A 26,080-nucleotide genomic window follows, 5' to 3' on the forward strand; every position below is an offset into this window, starting at 1 on the left:
TAAGGCTGTTAACACATTGAGTAATCCTTACCTTTTCTATTTTAAATGAAATAATTTTTATTTTCTTCTTTCAGGTATCACTTCTGGTGTGTTTTATTCTGATGTTTGGTAATTCAATGTTACTGACATCATATTATGCTGCATCTTTAGTAGTTATCTCGGTAAGTTGCTTAAGAAGAATCACATGCTGTGCTAAGACTTCAGTGCTGTACTGTTAAATGTGTATTGATGTAAAATGTGAAACTGCTCAGAAACCTTTCACATGAGAAACAGAATTAGACCATAAAGATATCTGGTGAAAGGGTAAATTCTAATTCAAGAAATCATGGATTTATACCAAAACCTCTTTGTAAGTGAAATTCAGTTAAGACTCAACTCTTCTACTTTATAGTTCTCTTCTTTTTATAAAAATACAAAAATTACCATCTATGTAATTTTGACTGTAAAACAGTCAAAGTTTTGACTCACTCAATGCAAGTGACTGTAAAACAAGAACATGAGCAAGCAGGAGCTTCATTTTAATGCTTCTTATTGATAGTAAATCCTCTAGTGCTGAACAAATGATTAAACCATATATAACAGTGGTTTAAGACTGTTTGAATCTGCTGCATCATACTGCTGTGGTAGCGAAATTATTCACTGAAGATTCATCATCTCACCACCATTCATTCTCTTCATTTTTCTTTAAATAGGAAAGACCTCACAACCTCTGTCAGTTTTGTATAGTTCCTCATAAAGGATTTATGTACATAAGAAGTAGGAGATAAAGTGTTGTGAATAGATCCGATTTAGCTTACGGCAAATCATCTTAATTTCTGATTTTTTTTATCTGTTTGTTCATATTTTGTTGATCAGCAAATGTGTGGCAATTTCTCACTTATGCTAGCAGTAAACTGCCTTGGCTGCATATTTGCTGTAGTATAGTTTGCTTGTTATGAATCTATTCTAGTTTCTTTTAGCAACTTTTGTAATTATATATTAAGTACAGGTTGAGTTGAGTTCTCAACCTGTTGAGTTCCTTGCCTGTTTTCTGCTTTGAAAAAAGTATTTGTTGTTTGTGTGTTATTTGGATGCTTATATTGGCCTCAGTCTCACATGTGGACTGGATTTCCAGCAGCTTTTAATTACATTGTTCTTCAAATTAGCCTAAAATGGGTCTTCCTTGTGTCATAAAATGAACATATCGTGAAACAGAAAGGAGTGACTCCTACTGCCCTCCATGCTCTGTTGCCTTACTTGAAAATTGCTTGTATTATGCTGCCAGTAATTCATTTATTGCTTCAGTCTCTTGTCATTCACAGAAGCAGACACAACTCAGTTTCCCATGGGTTTTGATTTAAAGACACTTAGAACTGAGTAATACAGAATTGTCTTTACTCCTTCAGGAAAAAAGTAGTCTTCCATTAACTGTACTTGAACTGCAGTAAGAGTTTTTATGTTGGCAACTTTTCCCAGTGCAGGGTGAAATCATACTATATATATTCACATGTCAGGTTATGTTAATTATGGAAGATTTTTTAATAAATAAATATATGATGCAATAGGCTTACCAAAAAGAAAAACATCTCATTCAGGGTACTGGAATACCTTGTGTTATTACACTACCTAAAAACATGCTTTTTTTTTTTTTTTTTTTTAAATTAGGCAATTCTTCAGTGGAGTCCAAAAGTCTTGAAAAGGCGCAAAAGAGAAATCTATGTATGGGTAAGGAATTTTGTATATTTTGAATTTCAGCGAAAAACAATGACTTTTTGTTTGTTTTTGTCAAATACAGAAACAACTTCTGCTTTTGTTTCTAATAATTGAAAATCAAGGAAAATAGCTGAGCTGCTGTCTTTAATAAATTGTCAATGTTCCCAGTAATTAGTCTTGAATTCCTGAAGAAATAAAGAGAGCCAAAGTAGCCTTTAAATGGCAACACGGTTAACTTTAAATTGCCAACTTGACATGTTTACAAAAGCTACGATCTGTATGGAAATCCTTTTAAAGTAAAGGTCAATTTAGAAAAAGCAAATAAAAGGCTAACAGTGCTTGCAGAAGTGAAGATTAAGGTATTGCATTAGCTATTCACTAAAATATGGATATCTATGTAACTTTTCAAGGATATTTTTATGACAACAGCAAACATCTTGAAATTACATAAGAAAGCAAGTCAGAGTGAAACACTGTGGGGTGTGTGGGTGAGGGTAGTAGAAGTCATGTTGAAACAGGGAGAACACTCCAAAACTATTATGAATAAAATGTAACACTGTAGAAAACATGAGAAGCAACTTGCTGCTTAAGACATAATGTTAACATGTAAATTCACCTGAGATGGGAGCCTACCAAGACTATGCCTGATTTAAGACAGGCATTCTTATTAAATGAAGGATAAGCTGTTAGCAAAACTGCATGAAATTCATACAGTTATTATAAAAGAATTAGAATAGGAAGGAATTAAAACATTTATAGCAAACTGCAGTGCATGTATATATGCCCGGCTGTAGTACCAGGGAAAATCAGAGTTTAGGCAGTTTTCATGTCAGTTTTCAGAAGTGGAAATCCAAGGCACTTGGTGGAATGGCAAACTAATAAATCTGGGTTTTGTAAAAGAATAAAAAGTTGTATGATCGGAGAGGTGTTAAGCTGTATGTATGTGCAGTATAATGAGAGACATCCAGTGCAGCCTTTGTGGAAGGAAGTCACACCTTGCAAAAGTGTTTGACTTCTCTGAGGGATGTAGATAAGGGTGTGTGGGTGAATGTAATGTGCATAAATTTCAGGAACTTTTTGGAGAAGCTATCTAACTAGAACTATAAAAGAAATTAAACTCTATGAGATAAGGTGTGAATGTTAGAAGGTCAGAAACAAAGGGTGGGATTAAATGTCAAATTTTCAAAAGACCACCACGACTTTAAAAGCTTATATAAAGTAATTGATCCCAAATAAGGTGCTACCATTCAGCAGAGAAATCTCAGTATTCTTACACAGAATTCCCTGAACACAGCAATTCATTACTGAGCAGGCACCATAAAGGAAAATACTTGATAGAAGTCACAGAGAAGGACCTTTTTTATTTTGTAAATTCATGTGTAACATTGTAAATACTGCATGTAGTCTCAGTCAATGTGTCTCACCTAATTAATATTAAAAACTAGAATGCCTTCCCCCAAAATCTATTACCACTGAGTATGAAGATAATAATTAACGTAGATTCACCAAATAGCTGAGATTTTAAAGTACGTTAGAATTCTATGTCTTGTAAAATGAAGGTAAATGTGATAAAACCAGTGAATAAAAGTAGAATATAATTACAGTTTTTTTAGTGCCCCTTATGCTAGCAGCAGTAAGCTTGTGAGGAATAATGTGGAAGAAAAAAACCCAGAGGCATTCAGTAAAGGATTAGGATACCTCCTAGGTTTTTAGGTTTCTTAGCAGCCAATAAACGAGCCCATCATCACATAAAAACCCTGGTTACATTAGGGCAAAGGTCAGTTTTTTTGTTGCATTCTCTCTGAAAGCGTCTGCTGTGAGTCCCAAATACAAGATACTGAGACAGGTTGTCCTATTCGGTTGATCCAGTTTTGTAAAGAATTAGCTAGATTAAGCTACACTGCCAGGAATTTAACCTTCCTGCTACGGGAATAAACTTGATACAGAACTAAAAGTTCTAACTTTTAAAAGAACTAAAAGTAGTAACTGTACATACTTTGCTTATATTTCCATCAACTTCTGACCTCAGATCATCTTGAGATGGTGCTATAAATCAGCAAATTCCTCCAAAGATTTGAATTACCAGGCTAGCACAACCTGATAATATGGAACAGCTCTTGTGCAAAAACAATCCCTACACACTAATGCATGCTGAACAGATGGAACAGACAGTGAGGCTGCCCCTGTTTAAAGTTAACTTAGGTACTGCCTCTGCTACATACAGTGCTGTGTGCAGTAGTACAACTGTAGAGTAAATCAGTTCCACAAAATTATTTCAGCTGTAACATAAGAGAGTTTATAAGTAGTATCTACATTTTAGAAGCCTTGTAAAAAAGAAACAAATTATAAAAGCTAAAGACATCCTTTTCACTCTAAATATATTTTTCAAGGTCATTGAAGGATGTGCCTGGTTATTTGGGACAGTCACCTTGAAATACCTGACTTCACTTGTGTTTGGAATAGCTGATGATGTAAGTTCTCAGAGTATCTGGTTGGACTTTTTCAAAAATTTTGTCATTCCTAATATTTCATTTTGACATCTTGCTTTTTTTTGACATCTTCACTTTCCTGAATTTCCAGAATTTGTTTTGCAGAAGTGGGAGAGAGATTGTATATTTGCTTTTTCTTTCATTACGTATTATCACTTTGAGATGTTATTACCAAAATTTGCGAAAACGCAAATATCTTTACTTTTGTCGTAGTGAATGCTCTATGTGCTTGTTTTTAAATGTGGATTTATAGGGCTTTGTTTGTATTGGTTATCTGCTACTTACACCTTTATTTACTCAGTTTGTCAGTTCACTTCTCTCTCAAACTAATTTTCAGGGCAGTTTTGAAATCTTGTTTTAACAAGTACAGCCTTTGCTGTATTTCAGCCCCTTTATTCTATTGTTAAAAACCTGTCTGTAGATGTGTATCTAGGGGTAAAATATAGGAAGGTAATGCCTTAAAATATTACTGCAAAACCATACTCTTGTTGAATACAGTCACAAGAGTATGGTTTTTCTGCTGTTTCCTGCTTTTTATTTAACACCGTAAAATCTGTGTTAGACTCAAAGATGTTCTTTAATACTCTGGAAGTAGATTTTTGGTACTCTTGTAACAATACTGTAACTGGTATGAACAACTTCTGTTCTAATGAAAAATGTTTCTCAATACAGTATAATTTCTCATATTTATACTACTTTGTTGTGGAAAACTGGACAGTTTTTGCTTACTACAGTTTCCTGTATATCCTACCAGGCTCATATAGGAAATATATTGAAATCTAAATTTATTGGCTACAAGGATTTTGATACATTAATGTATACCTGCGCTGCTGAGTTTGACTTCATGGAAAAAGAGGTAATTTGTCAAAATATGTGATTGTGGAAGAGGGAACTTCTTGCTTTATCTTTATTTATAACTTAAAACATTGAAGAACCACACCTTCTACTGCCGTCATAAGTTCAAGTGCATACTTGTGAAAAGAGAAATCAATGAACTAAAGCTAAGTTTAATTTGGTTTATTGCATTTAAATGAACTTAAACCAAACCAATGTTTTAATGTTAGATCTAAGAAATGTGCTTGCTTGAATGAAAGAAGTGCTTTCTCAGGAATAAATGAAAGGTTACAGTTCTGCAAACAAGATTTTATGGGGCTCTCAGTACCTGGTTTTGAGTATGTGGAAAATGTACTGAGAGCTGCAATGGCCTTATGTGGTAGGTTTAGACTACAGAACAGCATTGAAGCTTCATGATGTGGCATTAATAGCCTTTTTTAATTTATTTTTAGTTTATCAGTGCCTACATATGCATTTAGAATGTTTATAGGTTAGTCAGCCTGTAGTGCACAAATTCAGATGAGATACAGTCTATTTCTCATCTTTGGATGGTTTGCCAAAGAACTGGAAGTAATTTACTGATGACCCTGCATCTATGTTTTACTCCAGGAAGATCTCCTTACATTAATTTCTTTAAAATGGTGATTGAAATAATTACAGATGAAGGAAAGCAATAAATTAATTTGATTTCCATTTTAGACTCCAGTAAGGTACACAAAGACTCTGCTATTACCAGTTGTTCTGGTGGTTTTTGGGGTAATCATCAAAAGGGTAAGTGATTGATTTAGTGAGTCTCCTTTACCTTGAACTTACATTTCTTCTTTTTAAGGGATTGCTATTTATTTATTTCTTTGAGATGGGAAGGAATTGATGTGGTGGGTTAACCTTTGCTGACTGCCAGGTACTTGCCAAGCCATGCTGCCATTCCCTACCCTCAGTATGATGGGGAAAGAAGAGTAGAAAAATCTCATGGGTAAAGATAAGTACGGGGGCTTTGCTTCCTGATTCACTGTCATGAGCAAAACAGACTTGAATTGAGGAAAATGAATTCAATTTTTTATGAATTAAAAATAGAGTAGGACTGCAAGAAGCAAAACCAAAACTAAAACCATCTTCTCCTAATCCCCAGGCTCAATGGGTCCCTTCCATAGGCTGCAGTTCTTTTAAGAACTGGGTCAGCATAGGTCCTATCCATGGGGTACAGTTCTTCAGAAACAGACTGCTCCAGCATGAGTCCCCCCCAGGTTGCAGCTCCTGCCAGAAAACCTTCTCTTTTGGGGGCTGTTGTCCACAAGCTGCAGTTCCTGCCAGGAGCTTTTTCCTTTGTGAGCTCTCTGTGGGTTGCAGCATCCTTCAAGGCCATGTGCACCTGCTCTGGCATGGGGTCCTGCACAGGTCTCAGGTGAATTTCCATCTGCTCCACCATAATCCTTCATGGGCCTCCAGGGGGAAAAGAAAAAATCATCATTGTGGTGTTTTCCAAAAGCTGCAATGTCATGGTTCTCATGGAGCACCTCCTCCCGCTCCTTCACTGACTTCAGTAACTTCAGGGTCCTTGCACTCCCAGTTTTCTTACTGCCTTCTCTTAAACCTGCTGCAGAGTTACCTTTTTGTAAACATGTTATCAACAGGGGAGGGGCCCCACCAGTGTTGCTGATGAGTTCGGCTTTGGCCAGTGGTAGATCTGGTTTGAAGCTGTCTGGAACTGGCACTCTCTGACATGGAGGCAGTCCCTGGTCTCTTCCCACAGGAGGCACCCCTGCAATGCTCCTGCAACTGGAACCTTGGCATGTAAACCCAATACACTAATTAAAAGCACAGGTTTTCAAAAACATGAATTTAAAATTCTGAATTCTCTTTACAAAGATTTTTGCAAAGGTCTAATCCTGAGTCAATGATAAAACTTGATGATAAACAACGAAAAAAAATCTGTTATTTAGCTGATGAACACTAAAACTGGAGTTAATAACTGGTTTTGTGAATTTGATTATGTACAATTAGTGTAAAAACTTACAGTTTGCACAGGAGCAGATGGGATAACTACTAACTCCCTGGCTAATTAAATATCTTCTAAAGAAGTTTTAGCTAAAACACTGCATGTCTTTTATCTTAGCATTATCCCAGAAAGAGATTACCCAGGTGTAGTTTAATTTAGGAAATGTTGAAAATGCTTCAAAATAGTTTTGAAGTATGTTCATACTTTTTGTTGTCTCTTGTTTTCTTTAGGCAGTTAAATATATTCTGTCATCCTTATCTCACACAGGCCGATATGAAAAGTAAGTATTGTCTTCTTTTTTAATGCAAAAATTAATTTTCTGCTGGAAGTTCATTTGATTTGCTATATGCTGCATAATTCAGAATTCTACATTATGTAAGTCTTTTTTGAAAAGTTAGTTATGTGCAATTCAGTAACTGAATAGATGTATTACAAATGGTATTTTTATGTTACAACTACAGCTGAGGTTATCTGCTAAACCTGTTTTAGATATCTTAACCCATTTATGCCTATATTTTATATTTAATGATTTACTTTTCTGCCCTGTTCCCAAGCCAGTATTTATGTGCCTTTTTTGCTTTTTTACTATAAATAGTGAATGCAAATTTTTTTCCCCCATTATTTTCTTCCAGGTTATAAAGATACCTGAGTTTCATCTCATGGAAGTAATTAAAAAAAAACCCGCTAAAATCAATACTCAAGATTTCAAAATAGATACAGGGATTGACGAAGTTAGTTATGATTTGCAGTTTATTTCAAAGCTTGCATAGAGTGGAAAAAATTCTGACACTTGATTCATGGTTGCTGGATTAGTTGCATTGTCTAATGCCATTAGAGATTATTTTAAAATAAAACCAGTGCTTCTGTAGTACATAAATAATGGTGGATTTTGGGTTGTCATTTTTTTCAGAGAAGAACGTTTTAACCATGGTGAGGTAAGATCCTTTTTCTGCATAATTTTATTCTAATGTTAATGCAAATACTCAGTATTGAAATGCAGGTTGCAGTGGGCTGATGCTGATGCATGTGGTTTATTTGAAGCTTGGTTTTTGCATCCTTATTTCCCTCATCTTAACTTGGGTCACCAGAATAGCTCTGCAATGTTGAATAAAGGAATATACTAGCTAATGAGGGTGACTGTGCAAGAGAGGAATCTTGGGCTTTTAATGTAGCTGTTCCAAAAGATGCTGAAATTAGGCTGGACCTTCCATTTTCAACATGGAGACTGAGAAGGAGATTGATTCCGTTACTGGGGCTTCACATGACATATAATGATAAAATTCTGTTTTGAGATATGCCTTAATGAATGTTGTAGTACACATGGTTCTTCTTAATAAAAACTGTGCAAAGCAACATAGTGTGTCCCCCCCCTCTGGAGCCCTCGGCAAAGGAAGAACATGGACCTGTTCGAGCAGGTCCAGAGGAAGTCCACAAAAACAGAGGGATAGAACACCTCTCGTTTTAAGACAGGCTGAGAGAGTTGGAGTTGTTCAGCCTGGAGAAGAGAAGGCTGCAGGGAGACTTTATTGGGGCCTTTCATTGCTTAAGAGGGACCTATTGGAAAGACAAGGACAACTTTTCATCAGGGCCTGTTCCAGTAGGACAAGGGATAATGACTTAAAACTGGAATCAGGTAAATTTAGGCTAGCTATAAGGAAGAAATCTTTCTACAATGAGAGTGGTGAAACACTGGGATCAGGTGGCCCAGAGAGTAGGTAGATGTCTGTCATGGTTTAACCTCAAGTGGCCTTAGAGGAGGTTTAGATTGGATATTAGGAAAAATACCCAAAAGTGTTGTCAAGCAGTGGGATAGGTTGCCCAAAGAAGGAGTTGAGTCATCATCCCTGAAGGTGTTTAAAGACATGTAGATGTGGCACTGAAGTCACAGTTTAGCAGTGGATTTGGCAGTGTTAGATTAATGAGTGGACTTGATCTTAGAGATTTTTTTCAAACCTAAATGATTCTATGATAATCAGATAAAAGCACTGATTGCAAAAATGCCTCTGATTTAGCACAGCAGTTTGACAAGTAACACAGATTAATGTTAGGAGTAGTATGTGGCTTATCTGATGATTTTTAGAATACTAAAGCAGGCTGCCACTGATTGTGTGATTATCAAAGATGATCTTATTTGCTTCTCTTATTCCATACGTGGGTATTTTGGGGCACTAAAAAGCAGGGTCTCAACTTCTCTTAAGAGGTTATACAAGAAATTTTACATATATAATTGACTGTTAAGGTCTAAGGACTATTTAAATAGCTAGCTGTTTCTCTAGGTTCTTTTTCTCTTGTTGATGATGGTACTCCTTCCTGTTATTTCATTCTTTAGCATGCTACATGTGCTTTAGATAAAAGATAACAGAAAGTCATTATCACCATCTGAAATATGAATATCTTTACTTTGACTTGGAGTCTTTCAGACAAGCTCGTCATTTAAGCTATACTGAAAATGAAGTTGTGTGTTTAAGGCAGAAGTGAAAAGTATGCAAATTTGCTTCTGTGTCTTGTGGTTTCTTATTTTTCTTTTCAGCTGGTATTCCATGCATTGCAGCTGTTGGCATACAGTGTCCTAGCGATTTTAATCATGAGACTAAAACTGTTTTTAACGCCACATCTGTGTGTTATGGCTTCCTTGGTGTGTTCAAAACAGGTAAGGTTTCTTTTTATCCTGTAGCTATCTCAGTACTTACGAGTTTTACACAGATATTTGTCCTAAAGCAGATTTCTCTGTGTGTAATTGCTGAATCTGAGGGTACCAGGTAAAAATAAACCAGATTATATTGCCTGTAAAAAATGGTTCCATTCTCCGTTCTTCCTAAATAAAGCAAAAGGCTTGTTTTATGCAACTTGTCCAACTGCATTATTGTACGAGTTAACATGCTGTGTACTGAGCTTAAGCACGGGGAGACATATCTTAGATTTTACTGTGTTTGCACACCTCTATGCCACTGCAAGTTTTTATTGACTATTAATTTTCTCCAGTGTTCGTCCTTGTTTACACTGTGTTTTCACAGCTCTTCAGAGCTTATTGCCTTGCATATTTTTTGCCTATTAATTCTTTCCAGAAGTTTTGTTTGAAGTCTTGTATGTTGAAAACATTTCTGTCTTAAAAATCAGAACTCGTATGCCTAACTGAGATTTAATCCTTGTGCTTTGAAGTCATCTATAGCATCAAATGTTACTAGATTTCCTCCAGATATAAAAGGTCTTAGAACAGGCTTTCCATGTTTCATTATCTGTGTTTTTGAGAAGTGAACATGATTAAATCTCTATTTAAATAGCTGTTTTAGAAGCTTTGAACATGTAGCAAAAATAGGATAAGTAGTCCTTTGTCTGGAAAGCGGGCAGGGAGGTAGATAGAAAACTGTCTGAACAGCTGGACCCCAGAGAGGGGTGATCAGTGGTCCCGAGTCTGGTTGAAGGCCAGTAACCTAAGGGGCCAGTGCTGGTTCCAAGACTGTTCATTGTCTTTGTTAATGGACTGTGTGGTGGGGCAGAGTGTAGCCTCAGCAAGTTTGCTGATGGTACAGAACTGGGAGGAATGGCAGGGTCTTTCACATGTTGCCCAGTGACAGGACCAGAGGTGATGGGCACATGCTGAAATGCAGACAGATCCCTCTGAACATGTGGAAGCTTTCTCACTGTGAGGGTGGTCAGCACTGGCACAGGTTGCCCAGGGAGATGGTGGAGTGTCCATCCTTGGAGGTATTCAGAAGCTGTCTGTACATGGACCTGGACATTTGGCTCTGGATGACCATGCTCAAGCAGCAGGGCTGCATCTTCAGAGGTCCCTGTCACCCTGCACTGCACTGTGATTTTGTAGAAAATGTCTAAATGGGAATTAGGGTGGTATGGTGAAGGCAGTTCCTGTCTGTGAAACAGCTGATACCTGTGTCCAAACAACTGGAAGATGAGTGAATGAGACAGATTTATGCAAAGAGGAGAAAGCTATCTTATGTTAGGCCAGCTGAACAAATAATTGTTTTCCATAAAACTGAATTGCTTCCTGACTGATCTTTAGAAAAGGGCAGTTCTTTATAACACTAGACAGGTTACACAGTATCAGTCTGCTTAAATGGTGGTCTCATCCCTTTCTTGATGCCCGATTTATTTGGCCTAAGTGAAGGTGCTGTGTCTTTGCCAATATCAAATGAGTCTTTACAGGTGAAATATAAAATGCTAACATATCATCAAAACCTCTTTCTTTAGCCACCTTGTAACTGAGTATTGGGACTTAGGAATTTCCTCTACATACTGCAATTCTGGGAGATTCACAGGCGTTCGGTTTTCCAGCTCTTAGTTGTTCTTCAAAGGCTGGCATCCTTTTAGGTGTCCTGGTTGTTTAAGCAATAGCAGTTGCACTGGGTATTTTTGTAAGTGAACTTTCATTAAGGTGTTTCTGAATAATTTGAAATGAAAAATCTGCTTTTCAAAAGTCAGAAAAACAAAACGAAAAAAATGTTCTTTTAACATGCTATTTCCAGATAACAATTACGATTTAAATTAATTCTGTCCAAAGTTGGTTTATTCCTAGTTCTTTTATTAAGTCAGTGTTTCTTGATGGGCTTTTCTGCCCTGTTGGTTGTGGTGGTGGTGGTGGTGGTGGTAGTAGTAGAGTTTTGTAGTGAAGTCCAGAACTAAAAGTATTTATGTATTTTGTGCCACTGTAAAATCTGTACTGATTTTTTTTAGCTGCATGGTGGATTGTTTTGTTGTTTTTTTTTTTTTTTTAAAGCTATTACCTGAGTAATAGCATTTCGGTACTCCTTCCTGGATTGTTGTGGGTTTTTAGTACTGCAGCTGAGGTCAGAAGGCCAGTTAGTGAATGCACGTGCTTTTTATAATTGTTGTGTGTTGGATCTTAGAGGAAGCCATGTGTCGTAAGTGTGTAAATATTGGAAGGGAGGACAGGTTCAGAGTATTTTGTCAATATTTTTTTATCTGCTGCTTCCAACTGCATTTTGCTTCTTTGGTTGTTCTGCTGTTTCCTATTGTAGAGTGAAAGTGAGCTTCTCAGGGAGCTGCAATTGCAGATGATAACCTGTTCTGGGAGCTGCTCCTGTTGGGCCACGTGACTCTGGTCCAGTGGCTTTTCCTTCCTTCATTGCAGCATCATGGAAGCATAGTTGGCTTGAAAGAAATAGGTCATGAGTGCTAGGGAGGGGCTTTAGACTGCTGCAGGTCAGACATATATTCTGTGCAGAAGGGGATAAATGATCAGCAGCCCTATATAATACAGCCTGGGAATATCCTGGCCCTGGCTTGGGCCTTTGGAGAAGTGTTCAAATGAGCCCAACTTTAAGGGGAACAGTGTAAGGTTCTTTTGCCTGTTCTGTGCGTTCCCTACTTTGGTGCTAATTGGTACCTATAGAAGAGAAGCTGGATTTTGTTTTCTGATCTGATGGATGTGTGCTTGCTTTAGTAAGGAGAGGCTGATAATCTTCCAAGTAATATAGGACTGGCTTCAGCATGTGCAATGGTTTGACACTGGCCCAGTGCCAGGCACCCACCAGAGTCGCTCGCTCACCTTCCTCTGCCTCAGCTGGGCAAAGGAGGGAAAAGGAGAAAAAAAGTTGACGAAGCCTTCATGAATGAAATATGGACTGGGACAAATATTTCAAGGGCAAAACAGGCTCAACTTCAGTTACAAAGTGAAATTTATTACTAACAGGATCAGAGGAGGATAATGAGAAGTAAAATAAACCCTTAAAACACCTTCTGCCTCCTCAGCCGCTCCCTCCTCTCCACTGACTGCAAGGAGATAGAGCAATCTCTTGGTTTTGGTTAGTTCATCAATGAGATTTTTCTTCCACTGCTCCGGGAGAGGAGTCCTTCCCCTGCTGCACTGTGAGGTCCTTCCCGCTGGAGACAGTTCTCCAAGAACTTCTTCAGCATGAGTCCACTCTCACGAGCAGCAGCCAAACGGCACCTGCTGCAGCATGAGTCCCTCCCACAGGCAGTCAGTGCTCCCAAAACTGCTGTGACATGGGTCTCTCTTTCCATGGGGTGCGGTCTTACAACGACAGGCTGCTCCAGTCTGGAAGCTGGGCCTCTCGCTTTCCTCTGGGTCTCCCACTGGATCACAGCCTCCTCCAGGCATCCACCAACTCTGGCATGTGCACCTCCCCTCCATGAGCTGTGGATGGATCTCTGCATCCCCCGTGGATCCCCACTCTGCATTGCCCAGGGGCTGCCAGGGGCACAGCTGCTGCACCATGGTCTCACCACAGCCTGCAGAGGACTCTCAGCTCTGGCACCTGAAGCACGTCCTACCCCTCCTTCTCCAGTGACTTTGGTGTCTCCATGTTGTTTCCCTCACATGTCCTCATCTCCTCCTCTTCTCTGACTAGAAGCAAAACCCGTGACTTTTGTTTTGATTTTGTTCTTAAATAGGTCATGACAGAGGTATTACAAGCCTCTCTCATTGGCCCGGTTTTGGCCAGCAGCCTGTCCATCTTCAGAGCCATCAGCCGGTGGCTCTGCCAGATACGGTGGGAAACTTCAAGCATCTTTGTGGCCCCCTGCTACCCAAAACCAGGCCATGCCAGCATGATAGAGAAACAGTGGCCCATAAGGCTGTTGAGCCGCCACTGAGCAGATCACTTCTAAGACTTAAGCAAGCAATTAGAAAACCTTTTTTTTTGGTTCTTGTTTTGGTTGATTTGTTTGTTTTTGTGGGGCCAGGAAAATATCTAGTGGTTTTTAATGAGCTTTTTCTATCCTTCTGGTTGCTGAGGAGTAGTTTTTTGAGGCTGAAAAATCCGACTATGTGCAATACTAAACCAGAATTTTTTGGATGAAGGAAATGGAAGATGGGACTTGTGACCAAATGATTGATTAACGCTCGGTACACTTTATCATTGGATAAAGTTTTACAAATTTGAATGAAGTATAGGTTAATAAGTGACAATTTGGTTTTGCAGATGCAAGAAAAATTTAAGCAAATTTAAGATAGGCAGTTATCTTACTGTAATTGAGGTCAACACCATCCTTTCATCTAGTAGACCATGAAAGTTTAGATTCAGTGTTAATTTATTTGGAGGCTAAAAATTATTTGCACATGGAAAAGAAATTTGGTATGTTGTGTTCTTTCAGCCCATTGCATGAATCCCTGCACTTCCCATTTTTCCATTACCAGCAGCTTGTGGCAGCTGATGGGCAATAAAAATGATAATGTTCTTTTTTCTAATAAAGAATATTTTCATTGTCTGGAATGCATTTTGATGAAAAGGAGTGAACTGATGTTGATTTTCACTGGAAAGTAATTCATTTCATAACGTATTTTCAAGAAAGGTTTTTTAATGAAATAAAAATATAAAGTAGCTGCATATTTGCAAAGGGAGGAACTCCCTTCTGTACAACCGCATTTTAAGTATTAGAAACCTGTGATTGGAACCTTGAGTTCTCTTAAGTTGAACAAAGAGGAGTAATCAAATTAGGGGTCAGATAATTTTTATAATTTAATTTACTGTTTGTGCTTCAAGTTAAACTCCTATCTGCTGTTGTTTCTGTTCAGACTTTTGACCATTTGCATCCACAGGTTTCCTCTTTCTTTTCCTATTGTAGTGGTGGAAATTTTGAAAACAATAAAATAGCTGGAGAAAGACTTAAATTATTCATTTGGAAAAAAAACCCAAACAGCCAAAAACCTTGAATTGATATAAAAAACACATAAGGAACAGCAGCCGATGAAAGAAATGCTTCTTTTGCAGTGCATATATATTCAACCATTCTAGGCTACTTAAGTAAACAAAATAGTGCTAAAATCAGAGACTTTGAACATGAATGAGGTTTTATGAAAGTGTGACAGTAATGTAATTTTCTTTGATTTTAAAAGCTGTGGAACTGTCAAAGTTTTAACGTGTCAATAAAGTGACATTTTTGTAACTGTTGGTAAAAAAAGGAGGTTTTCTCATGTACAGCAGCCTGCAAATGAATTAATTTCTCTTCATCCTTCCAGATCCACACAGTGGTCAGGCCTGTTTGGGATATTAACTTTTCCTGGATAGTATTGCTGTTCTTCTCAAAGTGTTTAGTGAGTCTTGAGGGGTGAGAGTAGAGTACACTGTATTTTTGGAGAGGTGGCTGGAGAATTTTAATAATCAAAGGTAGTTTGTGGTTAGTTTATAAGAAAGAGAACACATACTACCTAATTGGTGTAGTCAGCCTAGTGGGAGCTTTGGCTGAGAGACTTGATTTTATTGTTTCATGCTTTAATTAAAAAAAAACACAGGTAATGGTACTATAAATGAAATGTATTTATTCAGTGCAGGTTTGATATTTTTGAAGTGTGAAGCCTTCTAATTAAAAACAGCTTGAAAAAAAAAGTAACTTATACTCTCTTATTTAAGTTTTAGTTCAAATATGGATGAGATGAAGTGTTCCTGCTCAAACTGTGCTTCAACACAGCAAATTTTGTACTACTTTTTTAACTGCTCATTTTCATGTATATATGAATATTTGCTTAGAGCCTCCAGCAAATTGTCTTTAGGAAATAAGGCCAGCGCCAGTTCAAGAAAGGAAAGAGTAGGATATAAAGCAGCATTAAACTTACTATCCTCAAAGTCTGTTTTTCTAATATGTTTCAGAAATTTGTGGTACAATTTCTAATCTGTATACTACAGAAAAAAATCTAGATGCAAGTAAGAGATAAAATACTGTAAAAGTCCAGCTACCTTTATTGAATCCTCTTTATTTGCTGGTTTTGACATTTGAGCTACAACTTTAAAAGTTCATATTATTGTAAATTTTTAGTTCTTTTTTATTTATTTAGAATTGCAAATGTAATGTGCAATATTTGTTAAACATGAATAATACTTAGGAATTATATTTTGAAATATGTATTGTAAATAATGTTATATTCCAAACTATATTATAATACTATGGATTGTAATCTGAAGTTTAGTGGAGAAGAAATAGCAGAGATGTTTCGTAGTGCAATGTACGAGGTTCCCTCATAGAGAAATAAAAGGGAATTGTTCTGCATGTGACAATACAGAATTGTTGTCTAGGAATTAATTAATTCTTGCATTTCAGTTGTTTGGATGGCTCTCCTATAAAATCCAGCCCAAAACATTGGTCTTTGCTATTTTAGCATTGATGACAATAGAGGGATCTGCAAATCTTCGAACTCAATGGAACATCATGGGAGAATTTAGCAATTTGCCACAGGAAGAACTTTTAGAGTGGATAAAAGTCAATACGAGACAAGGTAAACTATTTAATAATGTAGGATGTCCCCTTTTATTGTGAGGTCGAACCATGGAACCTATCACAAATGACTGCAGAGGTGCTGCTACTATCTTTGGCTCTGGCATGTCTAATTGTCACATAAAAGCTATGTCCAATGCAAAAAGCTCCAAAAACTGCCTTTGTTAGACTCTAGGCTACTGATCTGGAGGTTCTAACCACAAGTGGAGTTTTTTCAACAAAAGCGTCTTTGCCAAGTCCAGTTAAAATAGGTTTTTACTTAAATGACACCAGTCTTGTATGGGTCCATAGTCACCATTTTGCAAGAAGAGAATTAAAAATGCCTCTGTGTGTTGTGGGCTGCACCCCTCCTTTTCCTAAAACATGTCAGAAAACTGGTTACCTTTTTAGAAGGAAAATAGGTTAAAGCCATAGTGGACTGAGATTTTATTGCCCATTTAACACTGGTGAAAGAAGTGACAAATAAAAGTGTGTTGATATAATGAGTATGTTATTCTACCAATTCAAGAAGAATAAGATGCATTAAATCTCCATTTTTAGATGTTTAGTTATCTAATGGCTTATATTCAAGGTTAAAAAAACTCCCAAACTTAAACACTGATTTCCTGCTGATATCACATGCGGCCTTTTAAAAAGGAGTACCCTACCCTCTTCATGGTTTTTCTACAGGATTACGTAGAATGTTCAGGTATTTGAATTGCTTCTCTAACTGTTTGATTCCTCATTTCAAAAATACCTTTGATTACGTATTTCAGATGCAGTTTTTGCAGGAGCAATGCCCACAATGGCAAGTGTTAAATTGTCTACACTTCGTCCTATTGTAAACCATCCTCACTATGAAGATGCAGGATTAAGGTAAATTTTGCAGTTGAGGTTTTATTGCATCTGCTATTGATTCTCGTAGTGTTTGTAATACACTGTAGGAATGGCATCATGTTCTATTGTAAAATTTGTTAAAACCTCATAGAACTGGATTTGTTATTTCAGTCAGATTGAAAACGCATGCGTTATTTCTTGAGGATTTGTGTTCATCAGAAAGAATCTACTCCAGGGACAGATAGGGCTTCAGACTTACATATAAGAAAATCAGAATTAAGTTAAGGAATTGGATTTGTCTGTACAATTATGTCCTTTCTTCATTCTAGTTATTCCTGACATTGTAGGCAGATATAATTTTTTTTTTCCAAGATACCCAGGGTATTTATTTCTATTAGCTTTCTGTGATTGGCTGTCATTTTTTGTGATAATCTGTTAATTATTAAAGCTGAAATTTTGTGGTGGAGTTACTAAGATTTGTACCCCTGTTGTTTTCAAAATCGGATATTTGCCTAAATTGCAATTGATTTATCTGAAAAGGTCATTAATTTCTTCTACTAAATTTAATAGTGTAGTATTTCTTTGTTAGTATGGTGGAACTGCCTAAAAGAAATCCAATACAACAAGAGAGCAGCAAGATAGAGAGGGATAAAAGCGAAAGGGCAGGGTTTCATTTTATTTGCCTTATGTCCTTAGTTCTCTGCCTAGCATTAACTGGCCAGCCCTGAGTTGGTCAGACTTGGATGATCACTGTAGGTCCCTTTCAACTGAAATGTTCTGTCCTAGTAACAAAATCACGGGACAGGGCATGTTTGGGAAAAATATAGACAATACCGGTATTAAGTATCAGAAAATGAATGGGCTTTAACAGCATCATGCTTTGCACGTTCAGAGGAGGATGTTACTGGATGAGATGTGGACTGGCCTGGTTTGGAGGGACCTGAAAGGTCATCTAGTTCTGAAACAAGAATATGGTGTCCAGGAGCTGATTTTGCTTGATCACTGTACGTGGACTCCAGGTCTTGTGCTCTGCATTTGAAAATGTCCCAGCAAGAGCAGTTTGACCATAGTGACACACAGTGACGGGGATCTTTTGTGGAGTGACTTGGCAGATTCCTCCTGGTCACCCCAGCCCAAGCAAGGTCATTTCCAGTCTTGAGTATTGCATAGTAAATGCATTGCTTTGACATCTTTACGCTTTGAGTTCGCAGTAACCAAGGGTCTTGATACAGAGTTGTCTCCTGCTGCAGAAGAACCAAAAGGGCTGTATAACTTGTTCTTAGAATCATTATATTTGTGACGACGTAATTATATTCAAGCAAATGGCGCTATTAATGTAAACTTTGCTTTAGCATAAAGCAATAAAATTACGAATAATTGTGAAATAAAAAAACCTTCCTCTCCAGGCTAAGATTAAAATTTACATCTTCATGCTCTATTGCAGCTAACCCTTAGATTTTTCTTTTTGAAGGGCCAGAACTAAAATAGTGTATTCCATGTACAGTCGAAAACCTGCAAGCCAAGTAAAAAGAGATTTGATAAAACTAGGAGTGAATTACTACATCCTTGAAGAGTCACTGTGTGTAAGCAGAAAAAAGTAAGTAATCTCTGTCTTTCTCACAAGAATAATACACCCCTCGAATATGTAGTCTAAGATTCATATCAAGTTTTAGAATGTTGATTTGTGCTTTCTTTATTAGAAGTGTCCAAAATACATTTTTGTCCAGCATCTGTAGATAGTAATTGGTATAATTGACTTTACCCTCATTAGCAACCATGTATTCTTTGTGTGAACCTGGAAAGCTGTGCTGTATGGGTTTTTAAACTTCATTGGAAAACACTGAAGGATAGAAGTCATTACAAAGGAAATAAGTAATTATTCTCTGATGGCAAGAACAGATGTGTGTGTATAATGGAAGCCTAGTATGGGTAAAAGGTGCAGAATAAAAGATTGTTGGAGCACCAAAATGTTATGACCACTAATAGTCACTAAAAATTTTGTCACATTTAAGATGTTCTTCAGAGAGAGCTATCCTTTTTCTTCCCCTCTTCCCCCCTTGGTTTCTCTTTCTGTCATCCAGAGCACAATTTTTATTTTATTTTCATTTAAAATAAAATTAACTGTGTCTGTTCAATTTCTTCGCTATTATCTTCGATAAAATTAAAAAATTCTCAGTTTTTATAACTTTGAAAGGCAGCTGTACAGGGAATTGATGTTGGCTATGATCTTTTATAAAAAGCAAGGAGTTACTACTTTTTTAAGGTGTTTTATTTCCTGAATTTTCTTTAGAAATGTTAGCAATATGTATACCACCCTCCATTTTATAGGAAGATTGAAGGGTCCCTGGTAATGTATAATATCTTGCATAATTTGCATTCTTTTATGTGCTTCCTCCTCCAAATGAATTCTTTATTAATTATGTAACCACAAAAGCCAAATGTATTTTACACATTCTCAAAACTATTTTTTAATTACTTAATACTTAAATAATTATTTAATTATTTATTGATTTTGTAATCTGATCATTTTTCTGTTATAAAAACAAACTTAAAAAAATACAGATGGCACAATCAAGTATTCATGGGGCACTATGAAGCAAGCTTCATGGGTTTTTTATGGCATTTCTTCATTTCCCTTTCTGTATTCCTGTTTTTTAGGCCTGGCTGCAGTATGCCTGAAATTTGGGATGTTGAAGATCCTGCTAATAGAGGAAAAATTCCTTTATGTACCCTTATGAGCAAGGATTCCAGGCCATATTTCATCACAGTATTTGAAAATAGCAATTACAGAGTCTTGAAGATTCCAAAGGAATAACATTTCAATGCAATGAAGCATCAGTCTTTCAAATCTTTAAACTAGTAACTGTAAGAATTCTAAGTCAGAAATACCTTTTTTACTAGACTTAAAATGGAAAAATGTGTATTTTATTTTTTACCATTTTAAGTGAATTCTGATTATAGAAATATCTTAAACCTAACAGTTTGGATTTCTATTTCAGGGTCAGTCCCTTGAGATTTGCTATGCAAATGATTATATGTTTGCACATTTTATTTAACACTGATCCAAAAAGAGCTAAAAGTAGCTATGGAAAAGTTCGTAGGTGGACTTGAAACTTCATTTTTTGGTGCATGTTATTGGAATCCTATTGATATTAAAAAAAGAAGACTAATAAGGATAATATTTGCAGTAAGCAATAGTTTAGCTTCTCAGTGTCCGAGGGTTTTTAGGCATTCTTATGCATTCAGAATAAGCTGGCATAATATACATGAAATTTTTAAGGGAAAATGCTTTATTCAGGAAAAATCTGTCATAGCCTTAGGAAGATACTAAAATAAATCCTTCACTGCCTTAACTAGACCTTCAGCGCCTATCTTGATAAGAAATTACTTTCAAAATTTAATGCCCTTTTTCCTTTCCCCATATATTAGATCCTGCCTGGACTTTTTCATCAGCATTAAAGAAAAACGAAACTTATCCCAGTTGTGCTATGGGTGTAGTCAGTTGTGTGGGTATAATTGCTCCAGCATTATTAGACTGGTTCTGCTGTTTTTCTGTCATCTTGATGTCACACCAGTATTGTAATTAGATAATAGAGAACTCGCTTTCCGAGATACCCAGTGCGAGGACACCCTTTAGTCGTTTAACTGACTTGGTAGAGTTTTTGTATGTTTATTGCCATTGGGAGCTGTCACAGTAATTGTGATTCTACAGCATCATAAGACTTCTAAGGTCTGATGTTTCACCGTGTTATCATCCTTGGTTTGGATTTGTTTCAACTCAGTTTTTTTGTTCACATCAGTCAGTTGCTGTGACTGGTCTTTTTAGCCCTAATAGCATCTGCTGATCCTGGATGTTGTGGGGACACCATCCATCACGCCTGTAACAGTGTCAGTTAAATGGGAACCTGTGATACAGTAGTAGTATGACAACTGATCAGTATTCTAAAACGTCTTATTTTTTTATAATCTGTTTTATTGAGAGGGTGAGGGAGAATGGCTGAAAATGCATTAGCTTTTTAACTTTTACAGAATAGATTTTGGAAAAATTTCTATAAGGAAACTCACAAAAAAAAGGGCTTTTGGGAAGTCACTTTTTAAAATGTTAATTGAATTCAAGGAAGCAGGAAAAAAGTCTTTATATAAACATTGTGACTAGTGTTTCGGCACAAAAAGGTACTGTATTTTTATGAAGTTTATGCCAACTGTTGACATGTACTTACGTGGTTAAATAAAAAAGAGAAAGATGGAAATCGTTCTCATGTTTCTGGCAGGTGTTACACTTCTCTTATGTCTGTTAAACTGAAGTTTAACACAGTTGCTGCAGTAGGTACGGTTGAAGCTCAACTTTCAACTAAAGAAATGCACAGAAGGGCTGCAGATGATTAAACCAAACTCACACACCTCTTTCTGGCTTCCTTTTTATTCAAAAAATTAGTGCAGGAATGTGTGAAAAGACTGGTGGAATGAAGAAGCATTTGAAAGTTAGGGTTCAAAGATACGCTTTAGTAAAAATGTTCATCATTTGTTAAGGAGGTGACTGCATGGCGAGACACTGCAAATTTTCATCTCCAGGGATAGTATGCTGTAATATATCTGAAACCCAAAGAATTATTTTCATCTTTTTGATATTAATGTGATAAAATCTAGGAATGAAAAAATATGGAGTAAAAAATGCAATATATGATTGTGAGGAAGAAATATGTGAGTTCTTGAATCAGGTGTCTTATGTTACGAAATTCTTGTCATCTCAGTAATTTGGTCTCTGTTTCAATGGAAAGATTTTTTGTTTCAAATAACACAACATTTAACACATAGGAGCACCATGTTAACATTATGCTTATCACTACAACCTCATCCAGAAAACACAAGTTGGAGGCTTCTTAGCTCCTCGTTGAAGTTGCTTCTCTCTTTGCAAGATCCTAATCGATAATTGTGTAACACAAGTAATTTCGGCTTTAAATCCATGCAGACCTTGAAGTAATTTAGGCACAAGACTGGAATACTTCCATACTTGAAGACAGTTTCCATTAAGTTTTAGTAATATTGAATCATTGTGCTGGTTTTGACTGTGGGCTGTGTTTTGGCAGAGCCCAGGCATTACTGCTACACTGGCCAAGAAGTTGGGGGTGCATGGGAGGTTGGGAGGAGACACAGCCAGGACAGGTGACCCCAAACTGACCAAAGGGACATTCCAGACCTTGGCATCATGCTCAGTGTATAACAAAGTGGGGAGAAGGAGGAGGAAGGGAGGGATGTTTGGAGTGATGGTGTTTGTATTCCCAAGTCACTGCTGTGTGTGGTGGGGCCCTGCTCTCCCAGAGATGGCTGAACACCTGCCTGCCCATGGGAAGCACTAAATTAATTCCTTGTTTTTTGCTTGCGTGTGCAGTTTTGCTTTCTCTCTTAAACTGTCTGTATCTCAACCCATGAGTTTTCTGGTGTCTGCTCTCCTGATTGTTTCCCCAATCCTGCTGGTGGAGGAGTGAGCAAGCGTCTGCGTGGGGCTTGGCTCCTTGCTTAGGTTAAACTATGACAATCTGCCTGATTTGTCTGTTGGAATCTGAAATATTGCTTGCTTTGCATTAATTTCTTCAGTAAAATGGGCACAGTTGCAATTTGGTATCAAACTTCTGATAATTGTGCAAGTTTAATATTCAGTATGGAATCCAAATGAAGCACCTCTGTGAAATGAAAGTGCTAAATCCTATTCAGTACTGCCCTGCACTTCATTCTATTCATATACCATTTTAAAAAATAAATGTTCTTTTGCCTGTTTCAGTTGAAACAGTGAACTTGAATCAATCTCTTGAGTTTTTATGATTAAGACATGGAGTTCCAAAACACAGGACTCACTCCAAGTGAAGAAAACTCCTTTAGCAAAAGCAGGTATGTAAGGAAGAGTATAAACAAAGGGTTGTCAGAAATCAGCATTGCTTTTCTGCATGGTATGCAGAAGTTCTAAATATGAGAGCTGGTCATCTGTGCAGAATTTGCTTGGGTAGCAAAACCTCTCAGTGCTATAATAAGTTCTCAGCTGTAGCTGTACAATATAAGCACTTTTATTTCTGTACAATATCAAAGTCGAGTGTTTCAATGAACCATTTGTAGAAGAGTTTTAAGCTGACCTTTTTGGTTGGAACAGAGTAATAGGAGGATTTACCGGGTAAGGCAGAATCTCCTTTTCAGTAAACGGGCTCATTTCTGATCTGCTGTAATTCTCCATTAGTGATGTAATTCATATGATGTCTGAAAGCATCAGTTGTTTGAGCGGGTTCATCATGTAATAGTTCAACAACTTTATTACTTCCTGTTACAGCATAGATAGAACACTTATTGCCAATAGATCATGAGATATGGATAGAAAACACAGAGTGAATGAATAATATTGATTTCATAACTGGCTGAGGACTCAGGGAGGATCCCTGTGTCCAGTCTTCCACCCTGTGAAGGTTATTAATGTTTTAATTGTGTCTTGAGTGCAAGCAGCATTTGTTTTGCCCGTTTGGTAGGTAGGATAAGATTCAGTTTTTAGTCTGAAGAATATGAAAACACTGACTGGATCACATTTAAAGGTGATACTGAGCCTGCAACAGGAAAACCTCTCCTTAAAATGTTTATCTGAAAAGAGACAAATCACTCTGGTTCATTCTTGAGGCTTGACCAAGCTTATTTTTAAAGCCAGTGCACCAAATTCTTAATTCCATTAGTAATAATTCCTGTGTTCGAGCACCTGAATAGTATCATCTTCATGTTACTGAGCAACGGGTTGCTCAGCTTCTCTGACTACAAGTCCCTGGAGTGTCTTGAGATGCTTTTAGCAAACATTATTTGCAGGCAGTTAGTGTTTTGGTGTAGGTATCTCTGCCTGAGCTCTGCGAAAAGAATCCTAGCCTCTTCTGAAATACTGGCTTTTATAGTTCAACTATTTCTGAAAATCCTGCTGTTTTTCTTGGCTTAAGCAAGGTAGCAAAGCCTGAAAATAGCCCAGAGTAGGATGCATCCTATTTTTTTTTTCCTAAATTAGCTTTATGATGGTGTATGAATTGCTGTCTTGCTTTTATTTGGAATGTTAAAATGTAATGTGTCTATAGTTGGAGAAGTTTATCTTCCACTGCTTATTAAAAAAATCTCTGAAAAAGCTAAAGTTAGAATCAAGCTTAGTAAATGCATTGAGTAGAAATTTTTACATTCCTGGAGTATTTCAAAGGCCATTCGACTCAAAACACGAGTTGTATAAAAGCACAAGGTGTAGCTGTTTTCCTTAACCTTAATTTTCTTTGTTCTAGATCCTTGCTGGATTTAGCTGCAGTCCTCTACTGGCTGCTGCATAAAGAATCTTTGATTTGATACACTTTGGCTATTTTTGTGTTACTACATAATTTAATCATAAAATGGTTTGGATTGGAATAGTCCTTAAAAATCATCCAGTTCCTACCCCCTGCCTTGAGAAGGGATACCTCCCACTCATCCAGGTTGCTCAAAGCCTCATCCAGCCTGACCTTGAAAAATAAAAGGAAATTATTTTGAAAAAGAATAAACAGTAACAAGATGATCAAAAGAAGTTGTATTCCACAACTTCTTTATTCAGAACTTTAATTTTAGAATTTACTACCTTCAGTGCTTAAAATCAATGAAACTTTACTTAGCAAGTGGTGCTTACAGAATCTGTAACTAATTTTTAAGCTAATGAGGTCTTGGTAATTCACTTGAAGAACTACAGGTTGGTTTTTTCCATTAGGTTTTGCCTGAAATAAAAGGATATTGTAAAACAACTGTTGAATTAGGAGCTTGTGACGTGTATTGTCTTACTGCCTTCCTTTGAACCCTCGATGTGCAACTGAAATCGTATTTGAATTAAGAAAGAAACCTGTCAGCACTGATGCCCTGTTTTGTAAGGTTGTCCTTAGACATAAGGAAGTAGTGAAGCAATAAAGTTCCAATTGAAATAAATTGGAAAGCATAAATATTTGCAATGTCAAGGGGCAGCTGGACTGTCTAAGGAAAACATGGTTTCAATAAAGTCAAACTTCATTTGGAATGTCTGTTTCTGGTTTTTGTTTTGTTTTGTTTTTTGTTTTAGTTTTTTGTTTGTTTGTTTTCTGGGGGATTTTTTGGTGGGTTTTTTGTTTCTTTTTTTTTTCCTGTGTTCCATTTAATTTTGTTCTGTTTCTCTTCAGTGCTGGGAAATGGGATAAAACTGAACAGAGTAGACTTGAGAAAAATTGTATGGCTGAAACTGAGAAGATGTTTGTGTCTTCCAACAGTGGCCTGGTATTAGTAAATCTTGTCAAAATGCTTGACTTATGCCAGCGATCAGAGCGTGTGGTTTTCTGTGTGGTCTTGAACCAGTGAGTTAGTAGGAGCTGGATTTAGTCTTAGAGAGGGCTACATTGCTGCTACCCTAAGCAGCACATTCAGACGTGGGCTTTACTGAAGAACTTCTGCAGGCTGCTGGAAATTGGTATGACATCTTTTTTTAGGTCATAGTGGCTGGTGGTTTGACCAAGTTTCTTGAGGACTTTGATTTCGTCTTAAGAGCACTTTGGACAAATGTTATATACTGTGTCATGGTGCAGTCCTTTGAAAGGAGTATGACTTTGTCTGATGAATGTGACTAAGTCAATGTACAGAGGAGGCACAAAATGAGGGATTATTGGGATTCTAAATCACTGGGAACATAATGAACAAACCTTAGTACAAAAGAAGTGAAGGAATGGCTTTTCTAAAGTTGTGAATTATTTTGTGTGCCTTCATTCTAGGGTGTGCAGTCCTGGCCCAACTTCCAGAAAAAAAGTATTGGGTCCAGTCAGTCACTCAGAACTGGCTACTTAAACTGAAACTTTCACCTTAAGAGGAAGGGAGAGAAACTGATATCCTACAAGTAGCTTACTCCAGGCTATGTGTATAAGAGTTGTTATAAAAAGTATTAATAGTAGTAATAACAGTAAATCTTGAAAGCATTTCAAGGAAGAAATAAATTTTTATTTTAAAAAGATTTCCTGATCCTCAGTGGTCACTGCTTTGAGCTGCCCTTTTGCTTTGG

General features: G+C 37.0%; 1 protein-coding gene across 2 annotated transcripts in view; it reads left to right on the forward strand.

Annotated features, from left to right (window-relative positions):
- The window catches only part of DPY19L1 (dpy-19 like C-mannosyltransferase 1), a 45,970-nt gene extending 24,691 nt beyond the window's left edge, over positions 1-21,279 (forward strand). For both annotated transcript variants that reach the window (XM_066192377.1, XM_066192386.1), the window contains exons 12-23: positions 75-161; positions 1,645-1,704; positions 4,083-4,163; positions 4,936-5,037; positions 5,715-5,786; positions 7,242-7,291; positions 7,922-7,946; positions 9,542-9,661; positions 16,048-16,222; positions 16,977-17,076; positions 18,509-18,634; positions 19,696-21,279. In XM_066192377.1, the coding sequence (XP_066048474.1) occupies positions 75-161; positions 1,645-1,704; positions 4,083-4,163; positions 4,936-5,037; positions 5,715-5,786; positions 7,242-7,291; positions 7,922-7,946; positions 9,542-9,661; positions 16,048-16,222; positions 16,977-17,076; positions 18,509-18,634; positions 19,696-19,852 (1,155 nt within the window). In that variant the 3' untranslated portion in view covers positions 19,853-21,279. The remainder of the gene's footprint in view (positions 1-74; positions 162-1,644; positions 1,705-4,082; positions 4,164-4,935; positions 5,038-5,714; positions 5,787-7,241; positions 7,292-7,921; positions 7,947-9,541; positions 9,662-16,047; positions 16,223-16,976; positions 17,077-18,508; positions 18,635-19,695) is intronic.
- Positions 21,280-26,080: the final 4,801 nt, after the last annotated feature.

The sequence above is a fragment of the Chamaea fasciata genome, unplaced genomic scaffold (genome assembly GCF_029207755.1).
Source record: "Chamaea fasciata isolate MVZ Bird 193981 ecotype frontalis unplaced genomic scaffold, bChaFas1.0.hap1 SCAF_1, whole genome shotgun sequence".
Classification (NCBI taxonomy): domain Eukaryota; kingdom Metazoa; phylum Chordata; class Aves; order Passeriformes; family Sylviidae; genus Chamaea; species Chamaea fasciata.